General features: G+C 37.9%; 1 protein-coding gene across 2 annotated transcripts in view; it reads left to right on the forward strand.

Moving 5' to 3' along the window:
- Nucleotides 1-20,907, forward strand: part of LOC132616179 (uncharacterized) — a 57,076-nt gene that overhangs the window by 21,865 nt on the left and 14,304 nt on the right. For both annotated transcript variants that reach the window (XM_060330786.1, XM_060330785.1), the window contains exons 5-7: nucleotides 6,361-6,428; nucleotides 11,314-11,391; nucleotides 15,389-15,453. In XM_060330786.1, coding sequence (XP_060186769.1) covers nucleotides 6,361-6,428; nucleotides 11,314-11,391; nucleotides 15,389-15,453 — 211 coding nt within the window. The remainder of the gene's footprint in view (nucleotides 1-6,360; nucleotides 6,429-11,313; nucleotides 11,392-15,388; nucleotides 15,454-20,907) is intronic.

Genomic DNA, 20,907 nt, shown 5'->3' on the forward strand with positions numbered 1-20,907 from the left:
AGAGAGTTCATTGCAGAAGATCCAATGGAAGGTCTTTACTTTATTAAGTTTTTGGTGTAAAGAACAATATGTAGAAGAGGAAGTTCAGTTAGTGGACTTTTTAGGATTACTGTAAGTATTTCTCTTTCAGTAAAGTGTAAATTTTTGGAGGTGGCCAGCATACCCTTAATGCTGAGGAATACAAAGTTACCAGTTTCAAAAAAAAAAAACTCGTGTCGAATTTTCTCCCAGTATTGTCGCATTTCTTGATGTGTTCTGCATCCCCAACGTGAATTCTCTGCTGTGTGATATTGTTCCCAGCAAAGATGCCCAAACTGTGAATTTGTTTTGGAAGAATGCGTTTTCTTTGGCTTAAATAGCTGATATAAAATTCGTTGGACAAAAGTTCCCTTACCAAGTTCTGCAAGGATTCAAAATACTCTCGCTACAATCCTTGCAACGCGAGACAATGCTTGAAGTCCTTCAGGTTCCTGCTAGCAGCTTGGTAGACAAGGCCTTAAAGCTCCAAACTTCCTTTCTTGCTATAAGCTTGGGTTGCAAATAACTCCTGCCATTCAAAAGTGCATCTAGCTGCTCCAATGTTCCAGATATTATCATGGACCTGTCTACTTGATGAAACATTCTTAGCTTCCCTCAGTTTAATCAAGCAATTTCCCTTGATCAACTTGCAGCTTCCTACAACAACAAAAGTAGTTGGATCAGTTGTCATATGAACAGGCTAAAACACGGTAAAAATACTGGAAAATCGGATAGTACAATACAGTAAATTATGCCCAACATCATTACACAACTATTTGATATATCTATGCTGGTCTGACAGATTGCCAGTGTAGTTATTCATGCAGGAATTATCTGTCTAGGTGCTTGTGGAAGAATATTTTGTTGTAATCAAGGGGAAGTTAATGGTCCTATCTATAGCGCAATTGCATACCTTTTTCTCAATTATTTCTTTAAGTGAGAAAAAATATCCAAATTAATTACATGATTTAAGAATCGAAGGAAGGGTTTAAGCATCAACGATCAAATGCGCTAAGCATTTAGTTATAATGCACAGTTTACATGGTCTGTTATTGAGAACAACAACTTTCATTGATTGTTCTCTCTCTCAAGTGGATTGGCACCTGATGTTTTCCTGTTCTAGTACAGGATATCCGTCCAGGCCCTGTTTCTGATCATTGTTATGTTATCCTGGATATTGTCTTTTGGAGTTGGCCCTCCTTTTTGGATTGACTTTTTTTTTTTCTGGTCAGAAGCAACGCCGGGACTGATAATTGGGAATGAGAAGGTCTTAAAGGGTACTTAGGTTGAGGAATATTATTGTCACGTCCCAAATCTGGAGAGGCGTGGCCGGCACCTGGTGCCACACTTGGCCTGAGCGAACCACTGTGGATCTGTAACTCTGGAGTAACCCTCAACTTAGGCCGATAGGGCCTAACTGCACACAGAAAGAACAAGCCGGCAAGGCCACAGTCTGAATATACATAAACACTGGCTATCTGGTCTGAACTGGGTACACACACCCAAACATATATATACAACTGAGCTAGCCGACGAGGCTGCTATGGTCGTACAAAACCAACACTACCAAAATAGACATACAAAGCTATCACACTGGCATACTATAGACAGGACTCGTCTACAAGCCTCTAGAGAAAACATAACTGTATCATGGTCGGGACAGGGCCCCCGCCTACCCATCATGTCTGTAATCACAGAAGTAAGACTCCAAAAGACCTGGCAACTCCGAACAAAGGGAGCTCACCAATCAACTGATATCAGGTTCTGTCTATTGGGAAGGTCGGTCAGTCTGTCTATCTGTACCTGCAGGCATGTATGCAGCGCCCCCGGCAAAAGGGACGTCAGTACGAAACAATGTACCTAGTACATAGTATGTAAGGCAACAGATAACTGAAGCTGAAATTGAACGGAAAATGTAACAATCTGGAGGCCAAAGAATGCCCTGAACATCTCACCTGATCTGACTCATATGAAATGCAATATAATAATATCATATATCTCACTGACCAAGTGGCCAGACAACTGGAAAATCTCACTGACCCGTCGGCCAGGCAATACTGTCTCACTGACCCGTAGGCCAGGCATATCTAGTTTTTTTTATTTTTTTATTTTGGGTTGAGAAACTGGTACTGTTGTATTCTTCAGCATTAAGGGTATGCTGGCGACCTCCAAAACAGACAGTGAAGAAAAAGATTTTAAAGATAAAGATAAACTTACAGTGCTCCTAGTAAATCTACAAGGTCATCTACATTCTCTATACATTGTTCTTTACACCAAAAATAGAAAGATACAATACAATTCTCCTTCACTTTCTGAATAGAATTTGATGTATCTTCAAAACATCTCCCATTTCTTTCTTTCCATACTATCCACCAAATGCAGGCGGGGATTACCCTCCACCATTTTTTCTGGCTCTTGCTTCCCCCTCTTCTGATCCAGCAGGTTAGTAAATCAGCAGTATGTACAGGCATTGTCCATTTGACTTCTGCAAGACCTAAGAATATTGACCATAATTGTGCTGTAAATCTACAATGAAGAAAGAGATGGCTGGCTGTTTGTTTCTCTTGTCTGCATACATAGAAAACATCTGGGCACAACAGTTCGGCCTTTTCTCTGAAGTACCTCTTGAGTTAGGCATGCCCTTCTTACAACCAATCAAGTGAAGCATCTCACCTTTGTAGGTGCTATACTTTCCAAAACATTCTTCCATAAACCTGGTCTCCCTTCACTAGCAACCATGTTTCTTTTCCTGTACAACCTCTTAACATAAAAGGCTCCATCAGAGTTGTGTCTCCATCTAATAGCATCAGGTATATTGGTTGTACCAGTGAACAAACCAATATCCTTCAAAAGTTCTGCCACTTTGTCCACCTCCCAATCATTCAGATGTCTCCTAAAAAGCAGGTTCCAACCTTGAGGCGTCCAGCAATCACCAATTGTAGCATTCGGATTTGAACAAATGGAGAACAGATCAGGGAAAGCATCCTTAAGTGAAGTACCATTTATCCAAACATCATTCCAGAACAGTATCTTAGAGCCATTGCCCACTCTAAGACATGTATCTTCTTTCAGCATGTTCCACAAAGCTTTGATAGTTTTCCAAACTCCCACACCATAAGTGTTGTTGATTTCATCTGTACACCAATGATTATGTTGTTCATATTTACTTTGAACAACCTCTCTCCATAGTGAATGTTCTTCCTCATTAAACCTCCATAACCACTTCATCATAAGACAATTGTTGTGTAGCCTTAAGTTCCTAATGCCCATCCCCCCTGTTTCTTGTTTTTTTGGACTACCTTCCATTTAACCAGATTATAGCCTTTTCCTTCTTTGTTACCGTGCCACAAGAACTCTCTTCTCAGTTAGTTTAGCCTCTTGATCACCTTGGTAGGGATAGGAAACAAAGACACCACATAAGTGGGCAAAGAATCTAGGACTGAATTTATTAGAGTGAGCCTGCCCCTTAAAGAAAGATACTGAGCTTTCCATTTTGCTAATTTCTTCTCCGTCTTCTCTATGATGCCATCCCATATCCCCATTGCTTTATGCTTGTAGCCTGGCCAGGCTAGAGAAAATGTCTCATTGACCAAGTGGCCAGGCTAAAGAAAAATATATGTATATCATGCTGTATATCAAGTATAGACTGAAATCTATGAATATGTCAACATGTCTCTTTCTAACTCTTCTACTGAAAGGAGCGGATAGAATGCCCTCGGAAGATACAATACCATCCTAAGAAGCATTACACCTCTAAGACCGCTCTAAACAATAGTTCCCTTTTCTTTAAGATTCTATAAGTGCTTACTATGTACGGGATCATGCCAAGAAAAGAAAGGATAGCCATTACATACCTCAAGTCGTCAATACAATCCAACAATGAACTCATCGTAACGCTTACGCCAATCCTATAACAAGGGAATATATATATGAACTTAGATAACGCCAGTATATTGCGTATATCAAACGATAAATCAATTCTAAAATCAAATGGGCAGCATTTCCCCTATTCCTTAATTACTACAACATAACCAGCAGCCAACAACAACAACAGCCCCATATACACTCACATCAACAACAATCAAGGATATACACCAAGGCAGCCCAATATACGCTTCGTATACAGTATCTTATACACTTCCTTTCTCCGTATTCAAGAGGCGTATCAATAACAGCACAATAACAACATCATCTACTATCCATATTCAAGAAAACAATCTTAATATCACAACAACAAGAAGTTCAAAACAGCCCAGTTCAAAACAGACCCATGAGACCAATACAAGTTCTAACATGACTTAAGCTCTCCTTTCACAAATTCAACCTCCATCAAGTTGTATAAAGACCAAACAACCTCAAGAACATGTAGGAGGGATGAAATCTTACCTTAAACACACAAGAACAAGCTTAACTTCAGATTAAAGGAAACCTCCAACTTCAATACAAGGAGATGTTTGAATACAAGGAGATGCTATTTAGATAATTTGCCCCCAAAAGAGAGGTATTGCATTTGCGAGGAAGCTAGCCTTTTCTCAAATTTCTCCACCACTCCGTTTCAAATTTCTCCATCACTCCATTTCAAATTTCTGATGATTTGAATCTTGCCCCCAATGGTAGACCCAGATAAGTGCTAGGGAATGTACCCACACCGCAACCTATTAGCTCTGCTGGGTCCTCCAAATTAGGGACTATGTTAACTGGATATATAATGCTGCCACCTATTTATGTGTAGTCCAGAGATAGCTTTAAAGGTCAGGAGTGTGAGGTTGAGGTAGAGTACCTGTGATCTATTAGCTCCATAGGAAATAAGAATATCATCTGCATACAGAAGATGAGAATCCTTATTGCAGACAATTTGAGGATATTCATATTAGTTGGGGTTTTGTTTGTGTAAAGAATAAGGGAAGATGTACCTCAGCTATTGATCCATTGTAGGATAGGCAGAAATTGGTGAATTTAATGCTTAGTTCTTTTTCCGGATGAGGCATTATACTGTCAAGGCATTTCTTGACTGTCGGAAGAGGCAAAAGCAGTGTAGTAGAGAAAATAGAACATGCAATGTGACCCCTCAAGCAAGTAGATGACTCCCTTGAAGAAATCATAGCTCTTTGAGAATTGAAAGGAAGAAAAATCAGTATTTTAAGTTACAACATTTAGAAAAAGTTTTAAGTTAGAGATGATAGTGTTGCTTTTTGTATATTATTGGTGCCTACATGATACTCCAATGTGTATATATGACTTGGCTAACTTCATGAAAGGAATGTCTCATGTATGTTTCCATTGGTGTATAACTCTTGTATATAGGATGTTTCCCTCTTTGTCAATAAACCATTCACTTGTCAAAGAAGCCTATGTAGTTCCCTCTGGAACAAAGCTGCAGGGCTAAAATTAATATTTAGCTTTGCTCCATAGCAATAGGTGGTGCTTTTCAACTGTTCAGTTCATTATGATATTACCTGTATTTGATGAAAAATCTCCTCAAAGTTGAGATTCAGACTTGAACTATGTATGGGTGGTGTTGAATAAGGACGGTAGCAGAAGAGTTAGAAGTGGGGTTAACAGTGTTTCCTTCGTTTCATTAGGAAGTTACATTTGGAAATAAAGGAGGAATGGAAGTAAAATAGGAGGTGCAGCCCATTTACAAGAACATATTGCTTCAGAGTTTGTTGGGAAGGTGGAAGTAAAGGTCTTTTACTTTCTTCCTTCTCTACCAAACAACACGACTGGTAGGATGATTAATTCTGCTTGTGGCAGTAAACAAATACGTTCTCTTCCCCTTCAACCAAACGTGGCTTTACCAATTAAGATTTTTAAAATCTTTATTAATTTAGTTTTAGCCGAGTGGAAATCAAATTAAATTAAGATGCAAGTATTCCAAAGTATTCCTAATTTTTAGAATTAGATTGTTGTTGATAAAGTAATAATTTTTAATTGATAGCTGGGCAAAACACCTGTATGCAAGAGGTATACCAAAAGTAGAGAACCTGCAAAAACAGATGGTTCTCAGTAAACGACACCCAATTTTTTATATACGTAGGAGTTTCATGAGTGCACCATTTAAGAATTAAATGATAACTAGATAATTACTTCTTGAAGCTACTATGCAGATATATAGTCTGTAGGCTAAAAGATTTTTCTATTTTGCAATTTCAATAGATATCCATTTTTTTGGGTTTCACATTTTTATTGTTTATTTCATATTTGAAAGACTTGTTTGGTGTTCTAAAGCGAATATGTTTTTGAAGCATATGTAACTTGTTGGAGGCAAAGCCATCCTAGCAAGGCGCCTGCTTATGAACTGGCATAAGAAGAGTACTCACTTCTTTCTTTCGTTTAATTCAGCTATTGCTGTTCGGGATAAACTGGAGTCATTGTGCCGTGAGTTGCAGCGACAAAACAAAGTTTTAATGGTAAGATCTATTACATATTGAATAAAGGTTCTGTATATTCTTGCGAGGAATTGCTGCACCAAAACCTCACTTCCAGCCTTAGTACAAGAGGAATCTCTTCTTAGGTGTCTGTACCAGTTTTTTCTCAAAAAACAAGTGTCTATACACCATTTATATGGTGGATCTTAGGTCTGGTAATTTAGTAATTGCCAAGAGTATCGATGACTTGCTCTTTTACATAACATATACGAGTCCCTTGGAACATACCATGACAGTATTCCGTCTTCTTGAAGTATCTGTTACCTTTTTTCTCCTTAACCACTAACTATGTGGTGGATTACACTAAACAATGCATGTCTTACTCTAGATAATCTGAATAGGGAAGGATTACAGTTGATCAACAGATGCTATTTTTGCAAGAGAATTCAGGAGACAGTCAACCACCTCTTTCTTCACTGCCCATTAGCATATGATCTCTGGAACATGTTCCTATGTATTTTTAAATTAAGCTGTGTAATGCCACAAAGTTTGAGAGAAGCTCAAATGTTTTGGAGTCTGCGAATAGTTGATAAGACCATTAGAAAGATCTGGAATATGATCCCTGCTGCAATTTTTTGGTGTATTTGCATGGTTTCTCAACTTCCATTCAAGCACTTAAAACCAAGTGCTTAGTCAACCTTTTTTGCTGGGCCAATGTTGTTCCCAGTATCCAATACTCCCTTCGGTCAAAATAAATGTCCACTTAGCCTTTTTAGTTTGGTTCAAAATAAGTGTCCACTTACATAATCAAGAAGGAATTGACTTTCTTTTTTCAGATTTGCCCTTATTTACTCGAGGCAATAAATAATCAAGAGTCTAATTAATTAAGAGTAGTTTAGTCAAAACACCTATTTTTTTCTTCTAGGAGTTGGTATTTCTTAAGGGATGTGCTAAAGGCTAAGTGGACGGGAGTACTGAACAGTTTTTGGATTTCATTAGCACTCTAGTTTTCGAGGTAGCCAATGTATAGGGGCCTAAAATTCTCTTCTTTTTTTTTTTGGTTGATTTGTAATTATGCCCCAGTAATTATGCATCTACTTGATGCCTTTTTTAATGAAACACCTTACTTCATCAAAAAAACCACTCTGGTAACCCCAAGTCCAAAGAGATTTTCCGAGTTATAAGTTGTAACAGTGAATACTAGTAAGTATAAAGCCCAAGGTCAGACTGCTTTCCTGAATTAGGTTGAGATTCTAAATATAGTACAGCAGGGTTGTTGTCATTCATTGGTTGTCACTTTTCTTGTCATAAAGTAGTTAGTGTCCCTGATTTTTGTTGGACCGGACACTTAGAGCACTTACATTTCTAACCGACAGTCATTTAGATTATTATCTTTTAAATGGATGACATTAGAGATGGCATCGTCCTTTTTTCATTTGTTTTTTCAAAGTTGGTAACTCGTTTGAGTTCCAGCTCTCAAGGTTGTTATCATTTACATTTTGATATTCTTAAATGCTCATTATAAATTCCTTTTTGCATAAGAGTGACCTTTTTCTAGTCTTCAAAATGTTATGTCCGTAGGACGAGCTGAGGTCAAATAAGGGTTCGGAATTGGAGGGTACGTGGGCGACGGAGGAGACGACATATGTTTAATGAGTTAGTTAATTCGGTACATCTGGACAGTGAAGATTAGAATAGATCAACGCTCAGGATTTACTCCAGCTCAACTAAATACTCCAACAGATTATGAGCTAGGGCAGTTAGACATTTATGGATATTTTCACACCTCAAATTCTCTCTCTCGATCTCTCCTTCTCTTTTCTTCTTCCCTTCCTAATTTTCTATTCATTTATTACAGGGAACCATCATTGAAGCTTAAGGCTAACTTTGGAGTTTATAGTGTAGCTATTCCATTCATACAGTGATACTGTAGTTGTATCGAATTCTTTGAGTAATAAAATTCTCTTTTCTGCCCAATTCTCTTCTTAATTTCTTGAGTACATTATAAATGGTATCAGAGCCTAATCTTGGCACCTTTGGGAGTTTTATAGCCATGGCAGAGGAAACAGAATATGAGGATTTTGCGATGAAATTTCAGTCGGCTAGTGTTTGGATGGGGGCAAAATTGGATAAAATGAACTGGCAACTGGACAAATTATTAGAGAAGTTTGGAATCAGCCACGTTCTTAAAGAAGTTCAAGAAAGTACAGTAGGACCAAAAGTTTCAGAAACATACAATGCCGAGTCAAATGAAGTTGAAGAAGCTTCAGTAACTCAATCATGTGATGCGGAACAATCTGATAGTGTAGAAGGAGTAATTCACTTAGGTGATTCCAAAGAATCTAACCATGTTGAAGGAGATTTTAACCGAGGGCCGATTACTCTTGAAACCCTCCCGGAGTTGGCTGAAGCGCCTTCTTGTTTGATGGGTGGTGGTACCAGTTCTTATACGGCATTCAAGTCGATGAATGACGATTCCAAGATGATGACTATTGAGATAAAGGAAACTTTGACTTCCCATGAGCAGGCAATCAGATGGGCAAAAGGTGTTTGAAAAAATGTCAAGGAAGAAGCTCCAGAGCAATTCATGTGGTAGATATTCCGAAATTCATATTTTCTGTTACATACGCCATATACTATGCATAACTCTAGTTTGTTATCTTCCAATGGTGAGGGGTCCACCAGGAAAATATGTAAGCAACCTTGGTATAGTGTTATGGTGATATAAGCAAATCTAGATTGGTTACATGGTACTTTCCCTTCTAATTTTCTTCATAAGTGTGCTATATGTCTAAGCTGATCCCCATATCTCCAAGTTCTTGCTCATTGGTATGTTGAAAAAGAAATCGAGTCTGCATTATGGGAGGGCTTTCCAATACACTTGCAAGAAATTGTACCAGGTTTTTGTTTACTGAACACCTTCTTGATGGTTCTGATAAAAAATATACCAAATGAAGTCTGTTTCTTTTCAGAGATGCCCATGTTCTTCTTTCTTCTTCGTCTTCAGTTTGACCAAGGAATAGAAGTGGTTCATGTGAATTTCAGTATTACCAGCGATAAGAGTCCTCATGTGACAGTTTTATTGCCTTTGGAAATACAAGCTAAGCTAGGAGTGAAGGTTGATGATTGTGTCCCTTATGATTGCTATGTTAGAAGAGCTGATAGGAGTTTGCCTGCTATACAACACAATGATAGAGAGATCCTTTTTGTTGAAGGTCGTGGCAGTGTATTTGACACTAAAATTAGTGAAAATCTTGAGGTACAATTGATCGGTGGTGAATTAAGGACCAACCTATTAAGCCCCGGGTCATCAGCAACTCAAATTAAACTTACAGTTGCAATGATTACTATGAAGATTAAGCTGCCAATTTCAAAACATCAGAAGCATATTGTTCCGGTTAATGCCAAATTAGCTCGCTGCAAAATTTTAGAAAACGTGCCAAATCAGAAGATATGTTGGGAGGCATTAGTGGATTATGCAGGTATTGAGTTTGATAACTTGGTGGTAGCTACTCTCTTGGTGCGACGAGCTTTAGTTCTGCTTAGAGCTAACATCAACAGCATCATTATTTTGGATGTTTGTAGTAAGGGAAAGTTTGCAATTAAAAATTTCAATGGTTGGAGCATTTGGTTTGGCGCAGTGGTATTGCAGACTTTTGTGGTATATTTATGTGCTTCACAGGACCTGAAATCTTGCGACCTCAGGAGTCCTTACGAAAACTTTTCAGCTACTGCAGTCGCAAACTTGAGAAGTTCAGAAGATACTCTAGCATACATTAACAGAGAATTTTCCCTTGTTATGATTGGTGTAAAGCTATTAAGTGCTGATGTTTTAAGGCTCTGTCCTGACGGTAGGGGGGCTGATCTTGGTACTGAATATATCTCAAGCAATGTTCTCTTGTATTGCAACCTTGTTTTGGAATCAGTTGTCGTGCTAGCTGCAATTTCACCTGGATATGGTTGGAAAGAAGGTGGAGATGATTTAGGCAAGGGAGTTGACCAAACAATTTTGAGTGTTGATCCGGGAGGATGGAATTTAGACCAGTTGCTACTGATTACCAAATCCATAGTGAGCTTCTTAGATCATATGAGAGAACATCAATGTATATCTTGCGGTCAGAATCGACCTTGAGGACAAGGTCATTTTCAAGGGAAAGGGATTATTATGTCCGTAGAACGAGCTGAGGTCAAATAAGGGTTCGGAATTGGGGGGTACGTGGGCGACGGAGGAGACGACATATGTTTAATGAGTTAGTTAATTCGGTACATCTGGACAGTGAAGATTAGAAGAGATCAATGCTCAGGATTTACTCTAGCTCAACTAAATACTCCAACAGATTAGGAGCTAGGGCAGTTAGTCATTTATGGATATTTTCTCACCTCAAATTCTCTCTCTCGATCTCTCCTTCTCTTTTCTTCTTCCCTTCCTAATTTTCTATTCATTTGTTACAGGGAACCATCATTGAAGCTTAAGGCTAACTTTGGAGTTTATAGTGTAGCTATTCCATTCATACAGTGATATTGTAGTTGTATCGAATTCTTTGAGTAATAAAATTCTCTTTTCTGCCCAATTCTCTTCTTAATTTCTTAAGCACATTATACAAAAAGAGTGGCCTTTTTCTCAATTTCTTATTTTGGTGGATAAATTCTGTGTCAAGTAGAGTGACAGTTGTTTTCTCGTGCCATTTATTCTTGAATAAAGTCATGCCTTTTCATGGGGCTTGCTTATTAGTTGTTTCTATGTTTCAATGCGATGCCTCCTACTTTACTTATTAGGCTGTTGCTAAATTGACACTTTCCACTTTTTAGCTTAGATGTAGGTGATCAAGTAATAATATTCTGTTACTCTCCAGTTTATGTTGTTTTTGTGTTTTGCCCTTGATTGCGAGTTTCTATGGCTTGAAATTGTCTGTTCTGTAATTTGCAGGATGAATGCAAACAGGTATCATCGGAGGGTCAAAATCTGAGGCTGGATTTATCGAACAAGTTTCAAGATGCAATTAAGGTCTGAATATTTTACTGTTCTGAGAAGGCTTATCTTCTGAAGATTTGGCTAGTGTTTGTAGATGTGTTTTTTGCTTTCAAGTTGACAGTGTTTGCTCTTAACCTTATCCTATGCATCATATTATTCTGTGTAATTGTGGACACCAATAGTGAAAATCTGAGTAAATTTTGTATGTTATAAGGACTCCCCAAGAAAAAACTCAGAGTAAAAGGTTGAAAAAGGCCTTGTCTTTTATCTACCATCATTAGGCAATTGCCTCTAACTTTCTGTTCTTTGCCTGTTAGAGATGTTAGATCATCTCTTACAGAGAGTCTTCCTGTATTGTATGATGAAGTTTCTATAGTTCTGCTTGTCACATAGTCCTCTTCTAATGTACTTCATCTGCCTCCAGCAGGCTTAACTATTAGGTACCATCATAGCTTTTGTTACATGTGGAGAAGATAATTATAGTAGGATAAGCTGAACCGGCGACTAGATCTTTGACATAAAGTCAAATGTTCGTGCCGAATTTTCCATGTATCCTCCCCTAGCGTATCTCTAAGTTGAATAAATGCAGATACAGCAGTTGTGTACGTATATGGGAATACATACATTAATATGTCGAAGTTAGGTGGACATTACGAATTGGACACAATTGCAAAAGATAACATAAAACCAAAAGCACACATTCCACAAACCATAAGTACTAATAAAACATACAAAATACCATCAGATATCAAATGTCAACATAACTGCCTAGGCCAACATAATGTCAAACACCAACATTTCTGCAAATTTGTATCTAATTTTTTTTTTTTTTTTTTTTTTTTTTTTTGAGAAGGTAACTAATTTTATTAATGAAGGGAAACCCATATACAAGCCGTATGCCAAAAAGTGGAGAACATACACCAAAATATGGTTCTCCAACAAAGAAACCCACCCTTCTATACAAATGGGGACGTCAGAGTACACCAAAAGGAAACTAAAAACAAGAGGCTACTTTGTAAAAGTACAAAATCCTGGGCTACTCCTTCAAACACTCCCCTATTTTTCTCTTCCATAGCCCCCACATGACAGCTAACGAAGCAACACCCCATGCCCTTTTGACTTCGCTGCCCTCTCCTTAAGGTCCAACTATGCAATGCCTCCTTCACTGTCCACTTCATACTAACTAAAGGCCACCGACCACAATTGTGTAGCCACCTGACAATCTAATAGGAGGTGATCCACATCTTCTCCTGGCATCTGCACATGAAGCACCAAGTAACATATGTGATCCTCCTCTCCTCAGATTGTCTGCTGTTACTATCACTCACCTATCTGACAACCATGCAATGGAACACACCTTCTTGGGCGCTCTAGGAACCCAAATAGAGCGATGTGGAAATGCAAGTTCCTCTCTGCCTAACAAACTCTGGTAATAAGACTTGACAGTTACCATTGCTATTCTCTCACCATTTCCATATGTCGGATCTATGTTGCTCGGACTCTTTTAAAATGTCCCCTGGGTGCATGTCAGATCCTCCAAAACTAGTGCATTTTGGAGGATCCGACACGGGTTCGACACCATTTTTGGAGCCCGAGCAACATAGTGTCGGATGTAGTTAGCCTTTAAAACAGTTGAGTGTTTCAACTGGAAAAATGTTTTTAAGTTAATCTTTACTTCTGATTTTTTTTTTTTTTTGCTTCAGCTAAGGCATCAAAAATTGTACTTAAGGTTGGATATGGCAGAAAACCGTCCCTTTGTTATCTGAAAATGTGGCACCTATATCCAAAAAATTAAAAAAAACTTATCAGACGCGTGTTAGGTTCCCAGAGCCCAGACTCCAATTCGTTACTTAGGGTTTGGTGTGTGTGTTTCCTAGTATGTATTGGACATGTGTCCATGCTCTCATACTGTACACACTGGTTTGACGAGTGTCCATGCCCCCAGAATGTCCAACTCCATTACAGTAATGTAGCAAAAGCTCTCTTTTAGTGCTGGTATTTAGGCTGATTTCGCATAGTGTCATCATTCTGAATAGTTTCCCGACCTTGCCTAGAGAATAGTTTGAGGCTGATGCTTGACTTTCTCTTTAGCCAGATCCACCTTATTCAGGGTTTAGAACGATGACATGCCCAGTCCGATAGATTGCCTTGATTTAGCTGTTAGCATGTGTGCATTGACATCTTATACTTGATCTGATCGAACAACCTTTCAGGATCAGGTTGGGAAAACAGGTATGTTAATGTAGCTTGCATACCGCCCTGAGCAAGTGCTAAGCAGATTCTACCTTCTTTCACCTGGCTTTTGATGACTTAACGTGTATTGACTAGCAAATAGTGATGAACTATCATGGTTAGGAACGTTTTAACTTTTGTATTTTTGGAAAAATGGAATTATAGAAAGGTTAGAACTTCTTAGATGGTAGCATCACTAACCTAGTTGTGAATTCCTGTTGACATTTCTGTAGGAGTGCTAATCTAGTTGTAGAACAGTGTTCTTTAAAGCCTTAAAGGCATGTTTGTGACTCACTTAAACTGCAAAGTTAAGTGCAGCATAGGTTGGTAACTTTTCTTTGCTTAAGCAGCACTTAAGTGCAGGCACCTAGAAGCTAATGCGTGTGCCTTAGCACAAACCGACCTAACTACTGTCTTAAAAGAAAATTAGTTTAAATTATGAGGCCGACACTCTATCTGAATTTGGTGGCATCATATATTAAATATCGATGGCAAACACTATATTAATCGCTAAAAAAGGTCATGGATGAATCTGTTATTGTAGGATGATTAGATGTTTGAAATTATATTTTTGTTTGTTACTCAGAAATTTTAAATGTTTGTTTTAACTTGATCAACATGCATTTTACTTTATTAATTTATATTAGTTGTTGTTGCAGTTTAAAGTGCTCCTTGACGACACTGTTTAGAATGTCTTGGGTGTCATCTTCTTTTCTATGAAGTCGTGCTGAATAGTTTAAGGTCACAAGCCCTTCTCTTTGGTGTTCTATTTCATCGGTTTTTTTGTGGAGGGTGGTGGTTGGGGGTGGAGGAAGGAGAAGGGAGCGGTGAGCAGTGGTTTTATAGGCCAGGTGTCCATTTTTGATTGTTGTGATACCTATACTACTAATAAAGTTCAACCCCTTCAACTACCTTGGCCTCTTAAATGTCTTCCCGAAAACTTTATGATCCCACTAATTTTTCAAGAATAAGGTTATATTGGTCTCCATCCTGACTATATTCTTCGACTTTTTACTCATTGTCTCACTTATTATAAATTTAGTCAAAAGTATTTTTTAGAACTATTAGTTTGCAAAAATCTTAGTAATTATATTTTAAAATAATGATATCTTCAAAAGAATATGCAAATGCACCATAACTGCTTGTGTGAAGGGAATTATTGCTTAGGTTTGTGGAAACGCTTTGTTTTTGCCGATTTAAGTACATGTTTGTCATATCATTTCTCTCTTTATTGTTGATATGCTGGCTAATTAAGAAGTGACAGCATGAGTCCTGTTTGCTAAGCAACTACTTTTGCAACTATTATGCATCTCCTTGAAGCCAACAATGAAACCAATTACTTCACAAAAAAAAAGTACATCATGAGCACTGTGCAATCATCTGAATTTTGGTTATCTTTGTGCAGAGAGCCTCACTCTCTTCTTTACTCTATTTTTATCTTCCTTGGAGTTATGTTTTACCGCATACTGACGATGTCTAGTATTGTTTATTCCTCCATGAACAAAAAAACGTTTTTTCCATGCTTCCTACTGTACATTGAATCCTTAAAAAAAAAAAAAAAGAAGAGAAAATAGGGAACACAAAGATAAAGCTTGTTAGCTCATTTCATAAACAAGGATGGGCCTTTGTCGGGTTAGCATGGCTTTGGAAAAGAGACATTTCTTTTTTTGAAATCGAAAACGAAATGATACATCTCTTGAAACTGAAATTCCTATTAATGTTTGTTTTTCACCTCTAAGGGCTGGTCAGCTTGAATTGTGGCATAACAGTTTCTATCCTCATTTTTCTTCCCACGTAGGACGTAAGCAACAAGCTGGAAGAGCAAAAAGATGAATGTCTATTGCAGTTGAAGGAGAATGAGATGTAAGATTTCAGTGTTTATTTATCATATTGTAGTAACCCTTTAATGACATGTTTTTGGTTATATCCTGCAATGAAATGTATGAGACACACTATAAAAAGAATGCTGTAGAATAAAACATATGGCTTGACATGGATGGGGAATTAGAATAGCATTAGATTATCAGATAGAAATTGTGGATGGTTTGATCATAAAGGGATTAGGAGGGGTTGTAACTAAGGCATATTGGGGGCATTTAATTAATTTTAGTTGTCTTATTTAATGGGTTGGGTGATGGCTGGTACTTCAAAACTTAAAATTAAAAAGTATAGGTTAAGAAGTTAGTGGGGGTGGCCATGTAAGGTTGAGGGAGGAGTATGGGGCAGGAGGTAGAGGGAATCGTTTAAAGATGGGATCGACAAACATATATGGAGGGATGGGACAGCCGTGGGAGTGAGGATCATTGGATTAACCTGGTTCATCTCGTTTAAAAATGGGATCGACAAACATATATGGAGGGATAGGACAGCCGTGGGAGTGAGGATCATTGGATTAACCTGGTTCATCTTCCACAACCAAAACGAGGGTCAATAAATCCACCTTTTAATTCTAGCTCGTTCAGCTAAAGAAATGGCAAACAACAGATTGCTGCAATTTCGTAATCGTGCAATAAGATGGAGCCTTCCGTTAAGTGTCCAAATTAATCTATCGAAAATATGTCTAAGATCACTGTAAAAGATGATGTAGAATAGTAGTTTTTTTCCATATTAAGTAGGAAATTATTTTGTATCCTTGTAATACCTTATTAGAATAGGTTAAAAGCTCTTGTATGAGGAGTCTCATTCTATTGAGTTTCATCATTAAGAAGAGCATACAATCTTTTCTTGCCCTCTACATAACATGTTATCTTGTAATTCAATGTTGCAGCTTTTTAAGATGCTGCAACTTGAACTTGGTGTACTTCAATGGGATTCAGATAGTCTTTTGACATATAGGGCTTGACTTGTCTACTTTCCACTAGAGAAGTGATGGGACAGTTTAGTTATAAGGGCTATAGTTGGAGACAAAAATCTAGAGCATTGTGATTGAAAGAGGAGATTCAACTTCTTCTTCTTCTTTTTTTTTTTTTTTTGGAATAAGAAAAGAGGGATTCAACTTAAAGTTCATTCACAGGTTAACAATTGTCAACATGAGGAGAAATTGTATAAAATCTATGGAAGTGGGTGAAACAGTGTATGAGGGAGAGGATGCGTTAAAAGAAGCAATATGGAGTTTTATGCTGAATTGCACAAAGTAGACGTCGTGTGGATGCCAATGCTAATAGGTGTCTTTGAGAAATATAACACGAGAGAAAAATGTATGTGGGAAATGCGCGAAGTCTTACACTGATCTGCCCTAGATCCAACAACCACATTTTGTTTCTTGTTACAGCAAATTAGTTCCTACTACAACACATTATCCAGTCGTAGAACGTCTATGAGAAGGTAATCCTACCCAATCAATGTCTGTGTATGCAACAATTTGCTCATAGACTCTATCCTTGAAGAGTAGTCCTTTGCATGGGGCTGATTTTATATATCGCAGAATATGGATAATTACATCCCAATGACTGTCACATGAAGAGTTCATAAACCTGACTTACAACACTCATAGGAACGGAAATGTCAGGTCTAGTCACTGTGAGGTAATTGAACTTACCAACCAGCCGCCTATTGTAGGATCACTAAGAGGCTCCCCTGTCCTTGCAGAAGTTTATCACTTGGTTCCATATGAGCGTCAATGGGCTTACAACCGTTCATTCCCATCTCTTCAAGAATGTTTAAGACTCCAAAGCATAGTTCCATTGTGAAATAAAAATATCTAGGTTAGTGCCAGAACCATAGATACAGAGAAATAGGACAGCAGATCCAACTATGAAATCCTAACAGTTACATAGCACCTATCAGATCTATCTTTAGTCTGCAAGTGTTGAAAGAGATGCTGCTTCAAATTAGTGATACCATCTTTATCATTGCAGGTGATAACGATATGGTTAAAACCCCCAAATAAGTACACAAATTTGCAGCCGAATGCCAATAAAACATAGAATGATCAATTTCACTACGACTGATCCCAAACTCCTGCATAACTGTGTTGAACTTACCAGACGATGCTCGAGGAGAAAGTGACCGGCGCAATCAACAAGATCCACCCTCCTCCCCCCCACCCCCAACCCCTGATTAAAAATCCAGTTGGTTGTTTCATATAAACTTCATCCTCACGGTTGCTCTGAGAAAAAAATTCTTAATATCCAACTGATAAAGAGGCAAAACGAACCACCATGGATAGAAAAAGGCGACACTATTTTAGCCACGGGGGAAGTTTTCACTAGAATGAACCAAAAAATTTGAGTATGTCCTTTGGAAACAAGGTGGGCATCAAGCTGATAAATTTGACTGTTCAGACCAATTTTGACTGCATAAACTCATTGACGACAACCATAAGAATTACCTGAAGGAAGAGGGACAAGCTCCTTTGCATGTAAAGTAGACATCTCGTAAATTAGAGCCTGTCGCCATCCTGGATGAGAGAGCATTTCACATGTAGACTTAGGGATGAAATTAGAGGACAAAGATGATACAAAGACATAATGGGTGATGATAGATAATGGTAACTTAAAAATGTAAAATGAGGGTTAGTATTACGCGTGGATCATAAACCTTTCTGAAGTGCAATTGATTGATTAGGAGGAGAAAAGTCGTACGAGATCTAGGGTCCAGTGCAGGACGTGAATCATTTGGGCTTGATGCTGGACGCAAACAATGATGGTAAGTTAGGAGTGGTGACACTATAGTTGGGGATGTAGGAGGAGCAATGATAGATTCCTCAAAAGTCAAGCAAGTCCTCAGAAATATTAGGATAATCAGGTGTAAAATAAGTTGAGTCTAAGAAAATGTGCTGTTGAATTCAAGAATAACCAAGAAATATACTCTTTGAAGCATGAGGCGTTAATTTATCTTTTAGGGGGTTAAGTTATGAACGAGCACGTGCTCTCAAGATATGAGGGGAAGAGTGTATAAAGTGATTGAGGAAACAATATTGCATGCAGATTCTGAGTCTAGATAGAAGATTAAGATGTCCGGTTAATCAAATAACAAGACATGAGAATTTCATTGCCCAAAAAACGCAGCGAAAAATGGGATTGAACGAGAAGAGTGCGAGCAGTCTCAGTGAGGTGCATACTCTTCCTCTCCGATACCCCTTCTACAGAGGAGTATACTAACAAGATGTTTGATGAATAATTCTTTGAGAAGTCCAATTCTGAAACTGTTAGGATTAAGTATTCTAAGGCATTATCACTGCGAAAGATGTGAAAAAAAGACCAAATTAATTTTGTATTTCAACACAAAAACTTTGGAACATATAAAACAACTCAGGATGATCTTTCATTAAGAAAATCCAAATATGTCTTGAATGAATATCAATAAAACTAACAAAATAACGAAATCTTAAGGTGAACAAACTCTTCTAGGACCCTAAATATCATAATGAACTAAGGAAAAAGTAGACTATATGATTCTCAGCACTACATGGAAAGGTGTCACGAGTATCTTTTCCAAGTTGTCACGACTCATAATCTAATGTGGACAAACTAAATGTTGATTTGGTATTAATGATTAAGATTGAGATGTTGATTTGATATTGATGATTAAGATTGATAGCTTAATTTTAGGAATATATTGTATTGATGTAAATGATTAGGAATTGATTGTGTAATATTGTCTTTCCTTATTTAGTCTTAGAACTCATGTATAAGTACCCATTCTTATGGATTGTATATTCATTCAGAAATACAAGAAGCCCTTTCTTCTTGCTAAAAATCTTCATGGTATCAGAGCCATTGCTGCCTTTTTGAGGTGAGTTTTCTCCCTCGCAGCACTAGGGTTCCGTGTTTTATCAAAGAGGTCGAGTTTTTCTCTCTCTTTGTGGCTGTCCGCACAAAAAACTCCTCCTGTTCAGTTCGTTTCTGGATTATTTTTCTCTGTTGGGGTTGCTGGAACATTCTGAGCCTATCCCTATCAGTTTTGATTTTTTCCGATCACCGGAATTAGGATTCCGGCGTGGCAGCCAACTTTCCGGCAATTTTTTTCTGGATTTTTTTTTTCCAGTTCTCGAGTCGTAGGCCTATTCTAACCCTTCCCATCTAGATAATATGGGTGACGCTACTTCTGGAGAGACTTTGTCTCAAGATGAAGTTCAACATCTTCGCCGTCTTCTGAACAAACTTGACTCTTCTAGTGTTGCTAGCCCCAATTATGTGCAGTCAGGTATTGCTTTTAATGCTCAGCTTAATTGTTGGATTATTGATTCTGGTGCGAATAGACACATGACAGGCTCTTCTAAAGGCCTTCAAAATTACTCTCCTAGTCCCAAAGGGGATTATGTCAGAATAGCCAATGGCTCCCTAGCCCCTGTCTCTGGAACATGTTCAATGTTTTGTACTCCAGATATTACCTTATCATCCATTCTTCATGTGCCTGATTTTCCTATTAACCTATTATCTGTTAGCGCTATCACCAAAGAACTAAACTGTAGTGTCAGATTCTTTCCTGATTATTGTGTTTTTGAAGACCTTCATACAGGGAAAAAGATTGGCAGTGGTAGATTGCATGATGGCTTATATTTGATCGATGGAACTCGAGACTCTGGTCAGGCCTTTTTTGTAGGAAATAAGGATGTTAACCGAGAAATAATACAGTGGCATAGACGGTTGGGACACCCATCTTTTTTTGCTTTAAAAAAATTATACCCTGGTTTATTTTCTAGAACTGAGTTTGAATCTTTGTCTTGTGATGCATGTGAATATGCCAAGCACACTAAAAACTCTTATCCTCTGAGTGACAATAAAAGCACAATTCCCTTTTCGACTATTCATTCTGATGTCTGGGGTCCTACTCAAACACTTTCTTTATCTGGTAGTCGATGGTTTGTTACTTTTATCGATTGTTGCACCAGAATGACATGGGTATATCTGTTAAAAGACAAAAGTGAAGTTTTCTCCTGTTTTAAGTCATTTCATAAGATGATTTGTACTCAGTTTGAGGCTAAGATAAAGATATTTCGAATTGACAATGGCACAGAATACATGGATAAAACTTTTGGAGCTTACTTGGAGTCTTTTGGGATAATCCATCAAACTAGTTGTCCTTATACTAGTGCACAAAATGGGGTTCCTGAAAGAAAAAATAGGCATTTGTTAGAAGTAGCAAGATCCCTTTTGTTTACCATGAATCTGCCAAAGCCTTACTGGGGGGATGCCATTCTAGTAGCTACCTACCTCATCAATAGAATGCCACTTAAAACTCTTAATTTCCGGAGTCCTTTAGAAGCTTTAAAGGGTAAAAATGACTATACTGTTCCTCCAAAGATATTTGGGTGTGTTTGCTTTGTTCACGCTAGGAACTCTGGGAAACTTGAACCTAGAGCTCTTAAATGTT

The sequence above is a fragment of the Lycium barbarum genome, chromosome 10 (genome assembly GCF_019175385.1).
Source record: "Lycium barbarum isolate Lr01 chromosome 10, ASM1917538v2, whole genome shotgun sequence".
Lineage (NCBI taxonomy): Eukaryota > Viridiplantae > Streptophyta > Magnoliopsida > Solanales > Solanaceae > Lycium > Lycium barbarum.